General features: G+C 43.1%; 1 protein-coding gene across 3 annotated transcripts in view; it reads right to left on the minus strand.

The window, feature by feature from the left end:
• The window catches only part of SEPTIN5 (septin 5), a 97,782-nt gene that overhangs the window by 48,517 nt on the left and 29,059 nt on the right, over positions 1–20,206 (minus strand). Inside the window, exon 1 of one of the 3 annotated variants that reach the window (XM_089672487.1) lies at positions 316–387. The exons of the other annotated variants lie outside the window; for them this stretch is intronic. Within the exon in view, the coding sequence (XP_089528613.1) occupies positions 316–318 (3 nt within the window). The 5' untranslated portion in view covers positions 319–387. Of the gene's footprint in view, positions 1–315; positions 388–20,206 lie in introns of those variants that run through there. 3 annotated transcript variants of the gene reach the window in all.

Genomic DNA, 20,206 nt, shown 5'->3' on the forward strand with positions numbered 1-20,206 from the left:
TAGAAGGTGCGGCACAAAAATTAGTGACAGACAACTGTTCTTGCCTGTAAAAGGGTTGAATGACGAGAGTACAGAGTTTAAAAATAGAAAGGTGCTTTTCTACAAGGGTTGTGGAAGTGAATAGTGCAGGTCATGCTAGAGGAAGAAGAGACAAAGGTGCTATACTGCAAAGCCAGATATATTACACATGAACAGTCCAGAATACTAGAGGAGAGGACACAAGCAGGACAGGGTGCTAAGTACCACAAGGAAAGGTCCTTCTAAGCCTTTACACCAACCCACAAGCAGGGAGCAGGAGGAGACGGATCTTCTTACCATGGTTAGGGACTGAGGGCGGCTCTCATGGGAGCCCAATGTCAAACCACCTCTGAAGCCATCAAACCCTGCTGTCTGGAAGAGATGAAATGAAACATCTTTTCAGGGACAGTAAAAAGTAAAAATGAGCCTTGGAACCTACCTTAAAACCCAGAAAATTAAAAAGGATTTGTTTGATGTGGAATATCATAAGACATGACTGGACTACAATACATTCATGTTCTTTAACCTTTGAAATAAATAACAAAATCCTAAAAAATTCCAGGAGATTATTGAGGCCAAAGCTGGATTATAGGCAAAGAGTTTTCCACAGGCTTAAGTAATAAACCCCCGAGATATACTGCACTTACAATGATATGCCATGTGTATAAGAGACCGAGCAGTAGGTGCCTGTCATGTATGTGCGATGAGGAGCACCATCTGCTATGCATACATCAAGACGCATGGAACATCCATGAGTTTCTCATGTTTTCAATCGGCGAAAATTGTGAGACAGTAAATTACGGCCTATAACATCCCAGTGCTGCAATATTATTCAACACTACAATATATACAAACCTGTTTTTGTGTACCTAAGAATAGTCACTTTCTTAATAATTCTGAAACACTTTGCTTTTATGATATATCAACTTTATATTTGTAGCAAAAGATGTTGTTACTCAGGGAGGGGTCATTACCTCCCTAACCTCAGGCATCTGGGCACACCTTGCAACGCTGGGGACAACTGTCAGAGTAGGAGGGACAAGGCAAGGCATCAGTAATAAAACACACTAAATAAACATGACAGCTCACGGGTTTTTATGAGAAATGCCAAGTGAAATAGGGGATACAGCCCACCTATAATGCCACAATATCACATGGAAGGCCTGAAAACAATTACTACAGTTCCATACACTCCAATTCTCAAAAATTCAATAACCATTAATATAAACAGCAGTGCATGTTCTGATTAACAGATAACCGAGTCTACATTGTGACAAAAGAACCGACCAGCAAGCCAACATAGGCAGATGCCTAAATGACTGATGAGTCCAGGCACCAGCCGAGCCCAGCTGAGGACATACTTGTTATGCATCTCTCCCCTTCTATGCAGTACTGCAAAGGGGAGCTCTTCTTCTAACGCTAGCCCTAATAATCATATGTCTTTATGACCTGAGCTGTCACTTCCTGAGCCTTGGTTGGCAAAAGAAGAGAAGGACTCATTGTGCAGCTCTGTATGCTAGATGAGATTAGAGTTTGCCTACCGCACAGTACTCTTTTACAGGACAGTGTATGTCTTGTACATGGTACATGGCACTGTCACAGGGCAGTCTCCCATATCACATTGTCACAAGGCACTCTCTCACGTGGCACTGTCACAGGGCAGTCTCCCATATCCCATTGTCACAAGGCACTCTCTCACATGGCACTGTCACAGGGCAGTCTCCCATATCACATTGTCACAAGGCACTCTCTCACATGGCACTGTCACAGGGCAGTCTCCCATATCCCATTGTCACAAGGCACTCTCTCACATGGCACTGTCACAGGGCAGTGTTTTACATGTCACTCTCAAAGGGCAGTCTCCCATATAGCTCTGTCAAGGGCCAGTCATTAAACAAATCAATGTCACAGGACAATCTCTTACATGATACTGTCACAAGGAAGTTTCTTATATAGTGATGTCACAGGGTAGTCCCTCACATGGCACTGTCACAGGGCAGGGCTGTGGATAAGGGGGTACCACCAGTCCTCCTGTACGGGGCCCAGGCAACTGGGTGAATTACATGTGGGCAGGAAGGGTGATTGGCACAGCTGGGGGGCAATTACTGGAACAGATCCTCTGTATGGCTCTCAACAGCAGCTGAAAGCCGGCTTCTTTCAGCTGCTGCAGAAAGCCATACAAGGGATCAGTTCCAATAATTGCCCCACCTGCTGCACCCATCACCCTCCCTGTGCACCATACGTTTCCCCCCTGCTGCCCAGGCCCCCATGTGTGCCCACCCCTGCCGGTTTCTCTCCGTTTCTTTCCACTGGTGACTGCAAGCACACAATACGATCGTTCAGAATGGAGAGTGGGGGAAGGGACCAGTAAATGTCATGTTTACTAGTTCCTTCCTTTCCTGAATGAACCCACTGAGTGATCGGTACTAATCACTCACTGTGTTTATTCATAACTGAAGCTGTATGGGGCCCCGTGGTTTCTAACAGCAGCCCTGGTCACAGGGAAGTCCTTCATATAGGGCTGTCACAGGGCAGCCCCTCACATAGGGCTGTCACAGAGCAGTGTCCCACATATGGCTGTTACAGGGCAGTCTCTCACATGATGCTGTCACAGGGCTGTCACTCAAAATAGTCTTTCAGTCTTTGAGCTGACAAGAGAAAATTTGGTGATTTTCATACTAAGCAGTGTGGATGGAGGAATCTCCACTGCCAGCTATTTGTATTCAGACAGGGCTGCATGAATACCTGAACAGTGACTAAGTCTCCGGTTACACTGGATGCGACTTGCAAATTACATGCCAAATTGCACCCTATTGTCCACAATTAGAGCGGTCATATCAGTGCGGTTCTGACTTGGTTGGAGCCGCACCGATTTCAAAAGTAGTACATGCACTATTGTTGGTGCGATTTGCATAGACATCTGTGTCATGTGTCTTGCAAATCGCACCTGAAATCGGCATGTCCACCGACTTCGTAAGACTTCACTGTAAGTCGCGTAATTTCAAAGTCAGGTTTGATGTGACCAGGGGGTAAATCTGATGCAGTCACTGCTCAGCCAGTAAATTTCCACCTATTCAGTTGATTTTCAATCGACTGCTCGCAGGGCTACTTATGGCTTGATTTGCAGCCTATTCAGCAGAAATCAGCAAAACTTCAAGTCATGGACGGCCAGTCCAACAGCTGCTTAATGAAACCATTCATGGTAAGGAACAAACACAGATGCCTGAATGTGGCTAGATTATGCCTGCCATCCAATGTCTATGGCCAGCTTTAGACTATAACATTAGTCAGACAAGTGTATATAATAGGTTTCCATTACACGATTAATATGCACTCTAGTTTACGGAATAGCACTAAAGTGGTACAGTTTTACCATTCCTTGCTCATTTACAATGTTATTAGAAATGTATGTTTTCATTATAAAATATTTAGAAAAATAGCATTGATTTATTTATTTTTTTGTTGCTGTATCCACATAGTAAAGCATACAGTACAAGTTAGATGTGTTTATAAAACGTGACAAATGCCAAACACTGTAACACTGTATTATGGGGTTGGGGAAAGGAGTGACAGGCACTGCATGTGACAAGAGAGCAGCTGCACTCATTGACACACAGCAATTAAATACAAAGCGGCTTCACAGTCCAACCCAGGTGCTCCAGTGTCCAAACTGCTAATATACTGACTGCTATGCCAAAGAAGGAAGCCATTCATGCAAACACCTCTGGGGCGACACATTAGAGGGGAATATGAGACTCTGCTGCAATGTAGAATAACACTCCGAACCTTGCGATCAGTCTGCAGAGGAAGCATAACATCACACCCAGGGATGCAAATGTCAGATGATTCTTCATTTCCATCACACGTATCTACTAAACAGATACACAAATTGTAAACGTGTGTGTATGTGTATATATATATAAATAAAATACTGTATATAAACACAGTAAATATATATATATAAAATACTGTATATATAATAATATACTGTGTGTATATATATATATATATATATATATATATGTACAGTATGCACATATGTTCCAGCAGCATGTATTTAGTTTCTGAGAAGTCCTCTGTAACAGTGCACTGATCATGACCCCATGTGCCACCTCTACCCTGAGCCCATGCAGATCAGGGACACAGATTAACATACCTGGCTTCTGCTGCCAGGAATATGGCAGCTCTGAATTGGGAGAAATGCTCAGAGCTGAATGCTTCCAGGTTAATTTGGCCTAGTGCAGACTGGTGAACAGGATCTCTTAGGCTACCCATACATGGATTCAATTTTTTTTTATTTCCTTTAGCCTGAGGGCTTTATAGCCTGGAGGGATGATGATCTGCTGTGGCTATTGTATTCTGACAGCCAGCCCTGTCGGCTGTCAAAAGCCCCCAACAGCAGAGGCATCCAATCAGATGCAACTGCTTTTCAGCTGACAGTTTTCCTTCCAGCGCCTTAGATTTTTCAATCAAGGGATTTCAGCCAACAAGGACAGACAGTGAGCAAATTTCGGCTGATCCATCAGGAACTGGCTGAAGTTCATAAAGTGTATGACCGGCTAAACTGTTTAGGATCCTGAACCACTTTGCAGCAATATGAGAAGACAAACACATCTGGACACCACAAAGGAAAGCATGAGAGAAAATCAGGCTTTGCAAAAGCAGAAAGGCTGCCAAAAACAAACACTAATTATACACTACAATTTACCTTTATGCTTCCTAGATCTGTTGCACATTAGAGTATGATGCAACTAATAAAGCATCTTCAGTCAGCTCAAAAATACATAGAACTTTGCATATTATTGTCATATTATATGGGCTAAGCATCCTATGAGGCTGAACTGCAAATGATTACTGGAATGTTGACCAAAAAATTCTCACCCATTCAAAAAACTAAGGCAGATGGTGGTTCTTTGAGCCAAATGCTGCTGTGTTTAAACCAATAAATAGCCTAATGCCCTAAGCTGTCAAACTTGCAAGCACTGAATGGGGGGCATCTAGGGTCAATATATGCTTCAAAGCTGTTAGAAAAGAAGTGTGGGAGCTGTCACTGCTGATCTCTCCTGTACATTCTAGTATATTTGGCTGTTACACTGACCGATCAGATTCAGTACTTTCTGAATCACATCCCCTGCACAGTCGTGCAGGTCTTGCCTTCTCCTTGACTGCATGCTCTTGGCCACATTTTTGGGATGGTTACTTAGAAAATACTGAGCCACATTGAAAACATGTTACCCAGGCACTTAGCATATAAAAAGGAGAAGTCATTAACTGCAACCTTTATATTTCTCTCAATACAGATTTATTTTTCTTGAGTTAAAGTGTTAATAAACCCACAATAGTAAAATCAGTCTGTATATGCAGTAAAGCATGCTTGTTATACTCACTGTGGAACATAAGGGGTTAATCCTCTGCATTGTGTAAAAAGGATGATTGATCCTGTCTTCTCTGATCCTCCCCTTTTTCCACAGTCCCAAAACATCTGCTAATAGTACAGAGTCCCAGAAGGCACTCAGCATATGCTCAGTTTGGTGTGTATTGCTGGAGACTTTTTTTTGGGGGGGAGGGTGCATGTGATCGACACAGGAACAATCAGCACTGTCCAGACAGAGGGTCATACAGCCTCATAGGACAGTCAGAGGAGAATGAAAACTCCTCCTATAATCTTTAACCAGTGCTTAGCCAGACACTGATAGAAGTCACAAGACTGCTATATACTACTGATGAGAAAAGGTATTTAACAGTTTATATTTACTAAAATAATTGCATTTCCATGTTCTGTGTACTGTGGGAGACCAGATATAGTTAATGCAGGGTCCTGGGTTTAGTAACACGTTAAAGTGTTACCAAACCCAGGACCCTGCATTCACTATATCTGGTTTACCTATATCTGGGGAGGAATGGTGTTCAATCGGAGCCCATAATTTACACTGTGGCGAGGTGAACCACGTTACAACCCTGGACAAGTGTAAGGCTTTGTAATATAGCACCAGATCAGGAAGGCCAATGCCATGCCTTTTTTTGGGGAGGGTGAGAAGAGCAAGTCTCCTCCAGGCTACTTTGTGTTCCCATTTAAACCTGATTAGCATGGTATGCAGAGAAACAAAGAACAATTGGGGTATTTTGATAAGTAATGCTTGGATTAGGTATAAAATCTGTGTCAGCGACGTCATTTTGTAGGAATTACATTGACTGAACTAGGTGAAAGTTAATCCCTGCCCTTTTTGAAAACCAGAGAGGATTGGCCTCATATAATGACGAAGGATACGGAGTAATGTTGGCGCCAAGATATCTCATGGGAGACGAAGACCAGTGGCCTATATGGGTCAAAGTGAAAAATTTCCAGTCTACCCAATCAAAGTCCTCCTCTGCATTAGTAGACAGAAGCATAAGAGGTTGGACCCTTGATGGGGCAGAATGTATCAGGTCAATGACCTTCTTCGTGTTATCCGTAACCTCTCTCTGTGGGACAAAGCCCACCTGGTTCATGTGAATAAGCCAGAGAATGTGGAGTAGCAGCCTGGTTGTAATGATTCTGTAAAACAATTTTAGGTGTGCGTTTAAAAGGGCAATGGGTCTATAGTTACCGGAGTATGGTCCTTATCTGGTTTTGGAATGACCGTGATAGAATTATAGGCATGTAGGAAGTAGGGAGAAAGTGTTTCTCAAAAAGTTTTATAATAATTAAGGGTCAACCCATCAGGTTCTGGGGCTTTACATGTTTAGTCAATGAAAGAGCGAGTTCTAATTCCTCCACTGTGATTGGGCCCTCACAGACCTGTGATGGAAGGGAGGGCATGCCTGATGACGCCAAAAAGGAGGCGATCAGGCCAATTTTCTAGGACAAGAGCTGTGGTACATGACTGCTGAGATTGTATAAACTGTGATAAAATCTATGAAAGGTCTTGGCAATAGAGGACAAATCAGTGACCTTGACTCCAGTGTGGGTGGTGATCTGTGTCACTAAAAGTTATGAGTGTGACCCTCGCAAGGACCATGCAAGAGTTCTGGCCTTATTCTCAAATTCATAAAGAGGGATCATCTGCATCTTTGGAGCTTATCCTGAACTTTCACCTGTAGTAATTAGTTGAATTCTCTCTTCTGTAATCTATATTGCCAAGAGTATTGGGACACCCCTCCAAATCAAAGGATTCAGGTGTTCCAATCACCTCCATGGCCACAGGTGTATAAAATCAAGCACCTAGGCATGCAGACTGCTTCTACAAACATTTGTGAAAAAATGGGTCGCTCTCAGGAGCTCAGTGAATTCAAATGTGGTACCGTGATAGGTTATTCCACGTTCAACTGTTAGTGGTATTATAACACAGTGGAAAGCAACTGGGAACAACAGCAACTCAGCCACGAAAAGATAGGCCATATAATATGACAGAGCAGGGTCAGCGCATGCTGAAGCGCACAGCATGCAGAAGCTGCCGACTATCTGCAGTCAATAGCTAAACACCTTCAAACTTCATGTGGCCTTCAGATTAGCACAACAACAGTGCATAGAGAGGTTCATGGAATGGGTTTCCATGGCCGAGCAGCTACATCCAAGCCTTACATCAATGCAAAACGCCGGATGCAGTGGTGTAAAGCATGCTGCCACTGGACCCTAGAGCAGTGGAGACGTGTTCTCTGGAGTGATGAATCATGCCTCTCTGTCTGTCATTCCGATGGACATGTCAGGGTTTGGCGCTTGGCAGAACGGTACTTGGATCAGCGAGTTTGGGGTGGAGGAACTTGACTGGCCTGTACAGAGTCCTGACCTCAGAGAATTAGAGCAGAGACTGTGAGCCAGGCCTTCTCGTCTGTCATCAGTGCCTGGCCTCACAAATGCGCTTCTGTAAGAATGGTCAAACATTCCCATAGACACACTCCTAAACCTTGTGGACAGCCTTCCCAGAAGAGTTGAAGCTGTTCTAGCTGCAAAGGGTGAGCCAACTCAATATTGAACCCTACAGACTAAGACTGGGATGCCGTTAAAGTTCATGTGCGTGTAAAGGCAGGCGTCCCAATACTTTTGCCAATATAGTGTAAAATATATATATATATATATTTATATATAATGTGTGCATGGATGGATATATACAGTATTTATGTAATGGGCTGATCTTTAATAAAAAGATTGCAGATCTCTCCAGTGGTTTGCTAATTACTGGCTGAGAGAAGCAATATGATTTGCAAATGAACCTGTTTCTGCAATGTGACATTTTGTGTTATTGTGAGAAGACGCTGCTTTGCTCTCTCTCATTTTCCCAGCACTCCATGCAAATGTTCCCAACTAATGTTTTCTTTTCCGTGCAAGCAAGCATCTCACTGCATACTGTTGCCATGGAGACTCCACTGACAAAAAATACATGGTTTCCCAAAGCCAGGGCAACAGAGAGGCCGAACCTGTCGAATCTAGAGCTTACCTCCCCTTCAGGGCAGTATTACTTGTGTGATAAACGCAGTTATTTCTCATTTCCTCTGCAGACAGAAAAACAATAACTTCCCAAAATGAATAAGAAAGCATTCAAGTGGTTGGCTTCATAGCCGAATGTGATGAAATCATGTGGTCACACTAATTTGTGGCTGAGATCTGATATTTTAGGAAGCAATTCAGCATTGATGGGTACTGATCACGCCTTCCATGGAACGTAACAAATAAACACTGGATTGGCTGTATCATCTATAATAGCAGACCCAGAGTCCAGTCCATTCCTATTCTTGTCCAATGCCCATTCCATGAAAATTCTGCCATGTAAACAATGACACAGAATAACAGGAATTCACATATTCTCAGCCCATGGCTTAAAGAGGATAAAAGTCTTCCTATGAGATTATATGTGCGTTTAAAGAATATGTAAACCCAGCATTTCAAATTCCTGATAAGTGACTGCTGTACTATGTATATGTGTATGTGAAGAAGTATTCTGTTCTCTTTGTATTTCTTCCTTTGTGTGAAATCCCTGGTGTTCCTGCCATCCCTTCTGCTTTCCTATCACAAACTGACCACACTAGTCACAAGAACTCAGTCTGCTTTCCTCCAATGGTCAAACCTGTGCTAACACCTCCCCCCTCCCCCTCCGATCCAGTGTACAGCTGTTTCTCATCCCCCAGCTCTATACAGCTGAGAATAGAGGGAATGTCCTCGTGTATAAGAAAGGGGAAAAGAGCTATTTATATTATTTTTTATATGTATACACGAATGTTTAACCTTTCATCTCTATTTTAAACAGTTGTTTTACACATACTTTAAATTTTTGGGCATATTGTTTACATCAGGGGCGGACTAACAACTCATGGGGCCCCCGGGCAATAGGGAATCATGGGGCCTCTGTGTCCTCGCCCACACCCAAAAAAGCCTATGAAAAAGACAATGCAAGGTACCAGGAGCATTTCATGGGGCCCCCTACTGACCCCGGGCCCTCGGGCAGTGCCGAGTGCTCGAATGGTCAGTCTGCCCCTGATTTACATGTAAGAGCTCCCTTCTGTAGTTATCCAAAAGCCCTAAGACTGCTGCTGGGACCATCTTGTATGTGATATCTGAAGCCACGGCACTGCAACAATGACTGGGTAAAATATGCTTGTCAAGTCAATTTTAGTTTTTAATTGCTTAGGCGCTTGGAGGAGGAGGGGAGAAAGTGGTAAAAGCGGGTGGTTGGGTTGAGGTTTTATCACCCCTCAGCTGCCCATCCAAATAAGGATCATACAGCTGCTCAGGGCTGTGTGCCTGCCACAACTGCAGCAATGCATGAATGGCATGTCGTATGCAGCAGATGCACTGCTGCTGAACCAGATCAGTTCAAGTGAAAAGAGCGGGCCGTAATCACCATGCAACTGCATGCACATGGTTTTGGCGCAGTTGGTCGGCATTTTCAGGGTTAAAACAGGCCTATCACCTCCTCAACACCTGTCAAATGCCTTTGAGAAGCATTCAACCGCAGACCACTTTCTGAATATACAGTGTATGTGTATATATATGTATATAAATATATAAACACACACACATACAGTATATATATATATATATATATATATATATATATTATTTTTTTTTTTTTTTTTTTTTAGCGAGGAAAGAAACTTTTCAGAATGAATAGTGTCCCGGAAGTCTGGGTTGAGTTACTGCATACTTGAAGGGTGACATACCAAGAGAGAAGGGCCCATTACTACCATGTAGACACAGGAACACACAATTCCAGGACAAGGGGCAGGAAATCCTACTTTCTGCTACTTACAAAATCACATTAAATACAAATTCCAGTACAATTACAACAAAAGCTTTCCTGTACAAACCTTGTGATTAAAAACGAAAACTTCACTTGCAATTAGATACAGAGGCAATAAGAGATTTGGAAAGAATATAACAATGGCAAAGTAATTAGAGGAAAAGAGGTACATTCACGCATTCTACTATGAAATTAAACCAGTGACATCAGATTAACCATGATAGCTAATGGAAGCTAGAGTACATAGGGTGCACAGGGTACAGCTGACCCACAGCCAGGGGCGGACTGACCATTTGGAAACTCGGGCACTGCCCGAGGGCCCAGCGTCAGTAGGGGGCCCCATAAAATGCCCCTGGTACCTTTTCATAGGCTTTTTTGAGTTTGGGAAAGGACACAGGGGCCCCATGATCCCCTATTGCCCGGGGGTCCCATGAGTTGTCAGTCCGCCCCTGCCCACAGCCCTTCACAAGGTGAGCCCCAAAAACTGATTGTCTCCCCACCACAGCCTTCTCACAACACTTGTTGACTGTCTCAAGCTTGAGTACATTGGAGGTTGATTTTCTGAAGGCAAATAGACTGTGCACTTTGCAAATGCAGTTTCACTCCTCATGGGCATTTGCTCCAGAGCTTAGTAAATGAGATGAAGGTTCACTTTGCAAAGAATACCCAATCACATGCAAGGAAAATAAAAAGAGCAGCATTTTTGCTTGCACATGTTTGGATGATGGAAGTCAACAGAGATTCTCCTTATTTACTAAGCTCTGGAGCAGATTCCCTTGCAAAATGCACAGTCTATTTGCCTTTAGTAAATCAACTCCACTGAGTCACTTAAAGTGGAGTTCCAGCCGTTTTTGTGTTTATTAACCGTATCCCCACTGCCCTATAGCAGAAATACTGCTACAAGGCGGCACAGGTGCGCAAAATCACATATATATACGTGAGTTTGCATTTTCGAGGTAGGGGGTGCGTGCGAGCCGTGAGCATGCCCTACCCGTGCCGCCATTTGTGGCCACAGCTGTCAATCGCTGGGTCCCAACCCATGATTGCTCGCTGGCACCCAGTGATTATCAACGATCTCCGACGGGGAGGAGAACTGTTTTGTTTACTAACAGTTCTCCTCCCTCTCAGCTCAGGCACACTACTTTGGATGGCTGTGCACATTTGCAGCCGCGGCTGTCAATCACCGGGTCCCAGCCGGTAATTACTCTCCGGCCCTCAGTGATTTCTGGCGATCACCGACAGCGAGGAGGACTGTTGTTTACTCCATCAGATCGGGCATCCAGAGCAGTGTGATTACAGTAAAACACACACACACCACCCCCTAGTAAAACACTCCCTGCACACAGTTAACCCTTTGACCGCCCCTCATGTTAACTCCTTCCTGCCCAGTGCCATCGTTACAGTGTCAGTGCTTTTTTTAGCACTGATCACTGTATTAATATCACTGGGGATGTCAGTAACACCAAGTCAGTTCCCCCCAGTGTCAGAATGCCCGCCGCAGTCCCGCTCTAAGTCGTTGATCGCCACCATTACTAGTAAAAATAAAAAATAGAAAAAAAATTCCAGTATCTATACCGCCATTTGTAAACGCTATAACTTTCATGTAAACCAAATAATTTACACATATTGGGATTTTTTTTTACCAAAGATGTAGCAGAATACATTTTGGTGTAAATTTATGATGTAATTTGATTTAAATTTTTTTACTGGACATGTTTACTAGCAAAAAGTCAAAAATATAGTTTTTTTCTCAAAATTGACGGTCTTTTTTTTTTATAAACGCAAAAAATAAGAAATGCACAGACGATCAAATACCACCAAAAGAAAGCGCAATTCATGGGTAAAGAAGGGCATAAATTTAATTTGGGTGCAGCGTTGCATGACCGCGCAATTGTCCATTAAAGTAATGCAGCGTCGTAATGCAAAAAATGGCCTGGTTAGGAAGGGGGGTAAATCCTCAGCAGAGCAAGTGGTTGAAAGTCAGCAGATACAATAACAGTAGCTGCTGACTTTTAATAAACACACATTCACCTGTGCTGGAGTCCAGTGATGTTGTCACCTGCAGCGTCCCTTCTCCTCTTCTCTCCTCCACGGCGTTTGCATCTCTACTGTGGGCACCAGGCTGTGACAGCTTGCGGCATCACAGCCTGGTGCCCACTGTGCATGCGCAAGTCATGCTGCACTTCCCAATTGGTCCGGCAGTCTTCTGGGACCTGTGAATGTTCCCAGGAGACTTCGGGAGGGAGGGGGGGGCCGAACTTCCAGCTCAGTTCGCAGCGGCGAACTGAGCCGGAAGTGGGAGCGGGTACCAATCAAAAACAGGTATCCGCTCCACCCCAAAAGGTGCCAAATATGGCAGTGGAGGGAGAAAGGAGGCAAATAAGCAGAGCTTCCACTTCTGAGTGAAACTCCACTTTAAAGCAAATGTAAAAATCCATCTTTCTATATGGTTGGCATGATATGTAACTGAATACAGTATTCTTTAGCAAATAATTTGAACCTGTTGTAAAGTTTCTTACCTGGAGATCCTGCCAATAACAACACCTTTTGTTGCAAGCTGGCAATGCAAAGCCACTGGCTCTCAAATAGCAGCAGCATTGTCAGCTTTCTGTGGAAGCTCCTTCAGTTGGCCACTGGGCTAACTATCAGGTCTATCAGATAGGCAGCGCAATGGCCAACTGATGGATATACACTTTTAATAGGAAAACTGTGAAACATGATCCAAAGTATACTAAAAAATTAAAGGGATAGTTCACCTTCACCAAAAACCTGCCTATGCAGGTAAGGGGCATCTGTAGATAAAAACAAACTGTGTGCCTCTGACTGAAGTTGAATAATGTCCTTGCTATAGGTGTAGGCCATTTACATACCTCACAAAGCCTGACTGGAATACTCCCTGGACCTGGCTAAGTGAGGCCTAGTCCTTACTACTCACCCCCACCATCACAGGAGTGAGCTTTTTCTCTGATTTGAAACCCTCACATGCTCACTCTCTCTTCCCTGATGTAGCTCAGCATCTGAGAGCTCACTCCTGTGATGGAGGAGGTGAACAGTAACATGTAGGCCTCAATTAGCTATGTCCTGGGAGTATTCCAGCCAGGCTTCATGAGGTACGTAAATGGCATACACCTATAGCAAGGGTATTATTCAACTTCAGTCAGAGCTGCAGAGTTTGTTTTTATCTACAGATACCCTTTATCTGCAGGGTTTGGATAAAGATGAACTATCCCTTTAAATGTAAGGTTTACACACACTTTAACCCAGAATAAGCATGCAGCAAATTAGGTAAAATGTACATATCTGTTCTGGGTATAACAGCCAGGCAACTAGCATACTCAAAAGAAGAGGACAGCAAAGGCATATTTCCCAAGCACAAGTTTCTATTTAACAAGCCAACAATTCTGCCTTTTTACTGTTACTTATCTGCTGTTTGAGCCTTTCGGATTTTGAGGATTTACAATAAAGAAAGGATTAGCCCATTTTATAGCATTATTAGCAATTTGTTTCAGCCCCAAGCCATTTCTTGCAATTGTTTACATTTTAAAATCAGTATTTTTTGCTAGAAAATGTCTTAGAACCCCCCAAAGATTATACACTGCTCAAAAAAATTAACCACTTTCCCTCCTGAGGATTTATTCCCTTTCCTGACCAGGCCATTTTGTGCATTACGCGCTGCATTACTTTAACAATTGCGCGGTCATGCATCAATGCACCCAAATTAAATTTACGTCCTTTTTTTCCCACAAATTGAGATTTCTTTTGGTGGTATTTGATCGCATGTGCATTTTTAATTTTTTGCGCTATTAAAAAAAAAAGACCGACAATTTTGAAAAAAAATATATATTTTTGACTTTTTGTTATTAAACACGTCCAGTAAAATTTTTAAATCAAATTTTGTCATAAATTTAGGCCAAAATGTATTCTGCTACATGTCTTTGCTAAAAAAAAATCCCAAAACGTGTATATTAAATGTTTTACGTGAAAGTTATAGCGTTTACAAATGGCAGTATAGATACTGCTCGCGAGCACCCCCTACCCGGAAATGCAAAATCACGTATATATACGTGATTTTGCGCAACCGTGCCGCCCTGTAGCAGTATTTCTGCCATAGGGCAGACAGGAAGCGGTTAAAGCAACACTTTGAAAACACATCAGATCTCAATGGAGAAAAATATCATACTGGATATCTATACTGATATGGATTCTTTCACGTCTGTCACATGTGCTCAGGGTGAACCTGCTCTCATCTGTGAAAAAGCACAGGGTGCCAGTGGTGGACCTGCCAATTCTGGTGTTCAATGACAAATGCCAATCGAGCTCTATGGTGCTGGGCAGTGAGCACAGGACCCACTAAAGGACGTCAGGCCCTCAGGCCACCCTCATGAAGTCTGTTTCGGATTGTTTGGTCAGAGACATTCACACCAGTGGCCTGCCGGTGGTCATTTTGTAGGGCTCTGGCAGTGTCATCCTGTTCCTTCTTGCACAAAGGAGCAGATACCGGTCCTGCTGATGGGTTAAGGACCTTCTATGGCCCTGTCCAGCTCTCTCAGAGTAACTGTCTCCTGGAATCTCCTCCATGCTCTTAAGACTGTGCTTGGAGACACAGCAAACCTTTTGACAATGGCATGAATTGATGTGCCATCCTGGAGGAGTTGGACTGCCTATGCAACCTCTGTAGGGTCCAGGTATTGCCTCATGCTACTAATAGTGACACTGGCCCTAGCCAAATGCAAAACTAGTGAAAAATAGTCAGAAAAGATGAGTAGGGAAAAAAAATGTCAGTGGCCTCCACCTCTAAAACCAATTCTGTTTTGGGGGTCGTCTCACTGTTGCCCATCTAGTGCGCCTGTTGTTATTTTCATTAACACCAAAGCACTGAAACTGATTAACAACCCCCTCTGCTACTTAACTGACCAAATCAATATCCCAGGAGTTTAATTGACTTGATTCTATACTCTGATTAAAAAGTGTTCCTTGACTTTTTTTGAGCAGTGTACATTTTTTTTTAAAAATAGAGGCGCTAGAGAATAAATTGGTGGTTTCTGCATTTTTGTCACATGGTATTTGTGCAGTGGTTTTTCAAACGCAATTTTTGGGAAAAAATATAGTTTTTTTAATTTTATTGCAAAAAACACAATAATAGTTAGTCGCTCCGATTGTTTGTAGAAGAGAGCTGACCTCTGGCTCTAAAAAACAGTACCGGGATGATGCCTGCAGCTGCAGGCATCATTCTAACCACCAAAAGTCCAGCAACTTGGAAGTGGTTACCTGGACTTTCAACTGCCTGATACATGAGGGCACCCCAGGTTATAGTTTACACAGGGACACTTTATATTTTAGTTCTCTTAAGCTGGCCATAGATGGTTTGAATCTCGGCCAGATCAGCAGGGACCGGCTGAAATTAGATCCATGTATGGGCATAGATCGCTTTAGGTACAAGAAGCATGTCGAATTTCTAACATGCGATTATTGCCGGCGGCTACAGCCGCCGGCAATAATCATTATGTTCTCCCGGCAGGGATGGTTTCCCACGCCTCACCCCACCTCCCGCCGCGAGAGCACAATAGCTACCTGAGAAGTATTCCCCCGGCCCATCCACACTGTCCGTGTGGATGGGGGAATCAAGCTATTTTCTTTCCTGCAACTTGTGGTTGCAGAAAAAAAGAACGCTCCATCTTTGACCTGCCTTCTATGAGGAACAATCAATCTACACTCACTGGCCACTTTATTAGGTACCCCATGCTAGTGCCAAGAAAATATCCCCCACACCACTACACCACCATCAGCAGCCTGAACCATTGATATAAGGCAGGATGGATCCATGCTTTCATTTTGTTTACGCCAAATTCTGACCCTACCATCTGAATGTCACAGCAACCAGTCTGCCAATTCTCATCTTACTTCTGACATCAACAAGGCATTTTTGATCACACAACTACCGCTCCCTGGATATTTTCTCTTTTTTGGACCATTCTCTGTAAACCGTAGAGATGGTTGTACGTAAATATACTCAGACCTGCCCATCTGGCACCAAAAACCATGCCACATTCAAAGTCACTTAAATACTCTTTCTTACCCATTTTGATGCTCAGTTTGAACTTCAGTAAGTCATCTTCACCATGTCTACAAGCCTAAATGCATTGAGTTGCCGCTGTGTGATTGACTAATTAGCAATTTGTTTTGCTAAGCAATTGAATAGGTATACCTAATAAAGTGGGCGGTGAGTGTATATGTAACAACAGCATCTAGTATATGCAGTGCACAAAAAAAGGTGCATGAGCTTTATGAAGTGTTCATTGGTTTAAAGTGCTAGTTCTTTTAAAGTGACCCTGATAGTACATTCCTCCAATAGAAAAGCTATTATACAAGGGGTGACAATTTAATTCCTGGAATACCCACGACCTAGCACTATAGTGGTGAGTCACACAGCCATTCGCACTTGAGCGTGTTCTGACATGTTCTGACTTGCACACGCTTGGGTCGCAGACCAGACTCAGTCTTTACGGAGTAGTAGAAGCAATAACGTGCGTGCATTGCACTGCTGGAGGAAAATGAGTGATAGGAACCTGGAGCAGCGGATTAACATCAAATATGAACCCTTATATGCTCAGATTGAAGATTGAATGCGCGAATGATGGTGAAAGAATTTAACAAGAACAGGGAAACAATGTGGCAGAACAGAGGACATGGGAATGAGAGATTTCCGCAAAGATGGTGCCTTCAATTTTGACAGAAGATCAGAAAGAACCTTGTCTTCAAATTTCATCGGATCTTGTTTGATAACATTACCAGTCCAATCTGGGAATTAAATTGTCACACCTTGTACTCACCTCTCCAGTGGTCTATGTCTCCTACCTCCTTCCATTATAGCGCTGCAGCCTTCATCAGACATTTCAGCATCTGACAGTCCTAGCAGGGTCAGATGCTGGTGTCCCTATCACATGTTGTGGCTCCATCCTCTGAAACTGACATCACTGCTGTGTCCTATAGTGACATGGGGGGTGGAGGAAAGAACCACAGTGCACAAGCTGGGGAACACAGGCATTTCCAAATGTCTTGAAAGCTGAAGAGACTGATGAAGGCTGCAGTGCCACAACACGGGAGATAGAAGCAGTTCAGAGTAGTCAAAGGAATTAAGTGGAGTGTCACCAGGATCAGTTTTGGTCCCTAATGATCCCTTGGCACATAGCCAATCAGTCAAACACAGGTCGATAATAGAAGCAATACAACAAATTAGGATTTTCAGTTATGAGGCTATGCTGGCACTGAGCAGGGATTGATAATGAGAACTTCCAATAACCATGCGCACTGTTTAATGCATGTAGAAAATGTCCAAGAGAACATGGAATAAGATTCTGGCCATGTGTGTACCACATGCTAGGTCATTTAGGGTGACGAGTCCTGGTTTCACCAGCATAAGGTGTCCATATTTGCAGAAAACATTACCATATTCAGAATTATAAATACCAACAGAAAGAGTTATAACTATTAAATAGAATCTCGCTAGATTATACATTGATAAATTTTAATTCTGCAAATTAAATTTAAACGAAATTAAATGAAAGGGATCCCTATTCTACATTTGATTGGCTGCGTTGAAAATGCTGGCCATCATACAGTACTTATCCTCTGGTTAACTGAGTATTCGGATTTAAATTGCTATATACATTTTTTGTCTGTATTAGGTCACTGACAGAAGTCCAGAAGGTAGCCTTTTCTGAAGGAGATCCCGTGTGCGGAATAAGTCATCTATTATGATAGCATGTCTTCTATTTCTCTTATTACAGATATCCCTTAGGGTCCTTTTACACCATATTGCACATTAAAATACACTTAAAATGCAATTGCAGTAAAGTTCATTTGCATGCATGTTGCATTGCATTTATGTGCATTACTCTGGTTTGCTGTTTTCTCTGTGCTTGCTTTTACCCAGTGCAGAAAAATGCAGGTCACTGGACATGGTGTGAACATAAAATGAATGGATGCAAAATGATGTATCTAGGTTAAAGAAATACTTACACTGCAAATGCTAGCATGCATCTGAGTGCTGTGGGATAGAGGTTTGGATACGATTGTCACCAGAAAGCTAAATAACAGGACTGCCATTGCAAAGGCTCAAAAAATCAGTTGTATTAAACAGGGAATAAAATAAAAAGAAGCAATGTAATGCATAATCACTTGTCTGATCACATTTGCCAAATGCTGTGCAATTTTGTGTCTCTGTACAACAAAAACATACCTCAGCTTGTGAGGCTTCAGAGATTAGCACATTTATTAGGTCACTTTATTAATTAAAACCCAACTCAAGGAAACGCAAAAATTCTCCCTTGCACTGAGGATGTGCTCGCACTGCAAAGAACAACATTGCATTTAGTCTAGGGGCTGCGGGAAGCACTATACCTTCCCTGATCTTCTGCTCCCCTGGCAGGAGGCACTCTCCCGTGTCCCTCAGCTTCCTTACATTCAATGCAGGGCTACGGACCCTGCACTGGTCTTGATAACATCAGGACTTTAAACCACTGGAGCATGGGGGAGAAGATGCTGCTGGGACCGGATTAACAGCATGGAGTAGAGGATCGGGGAAGTAAATCTATTTTCCATGCCACTAGACCTAATTGAGCAGTTAACTCTTAAAGTGTGGGTGCAGTATTTATATTATACTACAAAATTAGATAAACTGGGCATGCTTACACTACAGAAAAGGCACCCTAAATAACTTCTAATTAATATGTTTATGTGTGTTAGAGATCAGTAAAAAGTTAGGTACAAACTAGAATTTTTTTTCGTTCAACCCACTGGGCTGAATGAAAAAAAAAAAACCCCAAAAAACTGAGAGATTGCCGTACTATCACAAGCAATCTTAATGCGGCAATCTCCCTCGCTGCGCTACTGTTGGGGGACTGCCTTGCCAGAATACACTGATCAGCACTCATTGGCCATTGGCTGCCAGCACTGATCAGATGCCAGTCAGATGCTGGTTTTCCAGCATATCCGTTTGACAGAAGCTGGTCATAAGACCAGCTTCTGTAGAACAGGCATCTATATATACACACTGGCCGAAAGTCAGCCGATTCCTGCTGAACTGACCAGTTTCCGAAAATTTGTAATTTGCAGTACATTAGGTTTTAAAGCTGGGAGCTTGGTGTTGGTGAACTGCCAGCTCAGAGGTTGTGGTGCTGACAGTGAGTCCTAACCCTAAGACCTCTCTTTCACTAACCTTCCATGTTACCCTAATACACCTACCCTCCCTTCTGTCAGCTCAATCCTCTGTTTAAATTCCTTGAAGCTCCAGCACCAGGATTCCTGCACTGAAGATCAACTGTTCCTACACATAACAACAGCAGTGACTTGTTTCTCCTGATTTAAGTGAATTGTTTCCCTTCTGTAAATTTAAATTTATGTCTGTCTCGGCTGGCTTTTTCTCCTTTTTCTGGATCAACACAATTAGAATAGGCTCACCTTGATGGACTTTGGTCTCTCAACAACCCTAAAAAAGAGGAGTGTATTGAGCTGAATTGTTGATTTACACATGGATATTTGGCAGTGCATCTGTGTCGGTGTGTATTGTTGGTGAACTGACCAGTGGGAACACACTAATCTTTGTGATCAGTCCACCACATTCCATTTGTTTGGATACAGCAGTGCTTGTCAACCTTAGGGTCCCCCCTTACATGCACTGCAACTTCATATATGAATACTGGGTTATTGTGGTGCACAGGTCTTCAAAATTTTCAAACAATGGGCCAGTTTAATGTCCTTCAGACTTCAAAGGGGGCAGACTGTGGCCAGGTGGGGTAGAAAATGTCCCAGGCTGTAAGAAACGTCAGTGGGATGAAAACTGCTCCATCATAGGTGGTAATGGGAGGAATAGTGCCCTTTTGTTGGCATCAGTGGAAGGAGTACTGCCCCACTGCTGGTGTAAGTGGAAGGAATGGTGCCCCATCGATGGTGTCAATGGGAGGAATAGTGCCCCA

The sequence above is a fragment of the Staurois parvus genome, unplaced genomic scaffold, assembly GCF_062004578.1.
Source record: "Staurois parvus isolate SC_StPar_1 unplaced genomic scaffold, SC_StPar_1.0 ptg000129l, whole genome shotgun sequence".
In the NCBI taxonomy this organism is placed as follows: domain Eukaryota; kingdom Metazoa; phylum Chordata; class Amphibia; order Anura; family Ranidae; genus Staurois; species Staurois parvus.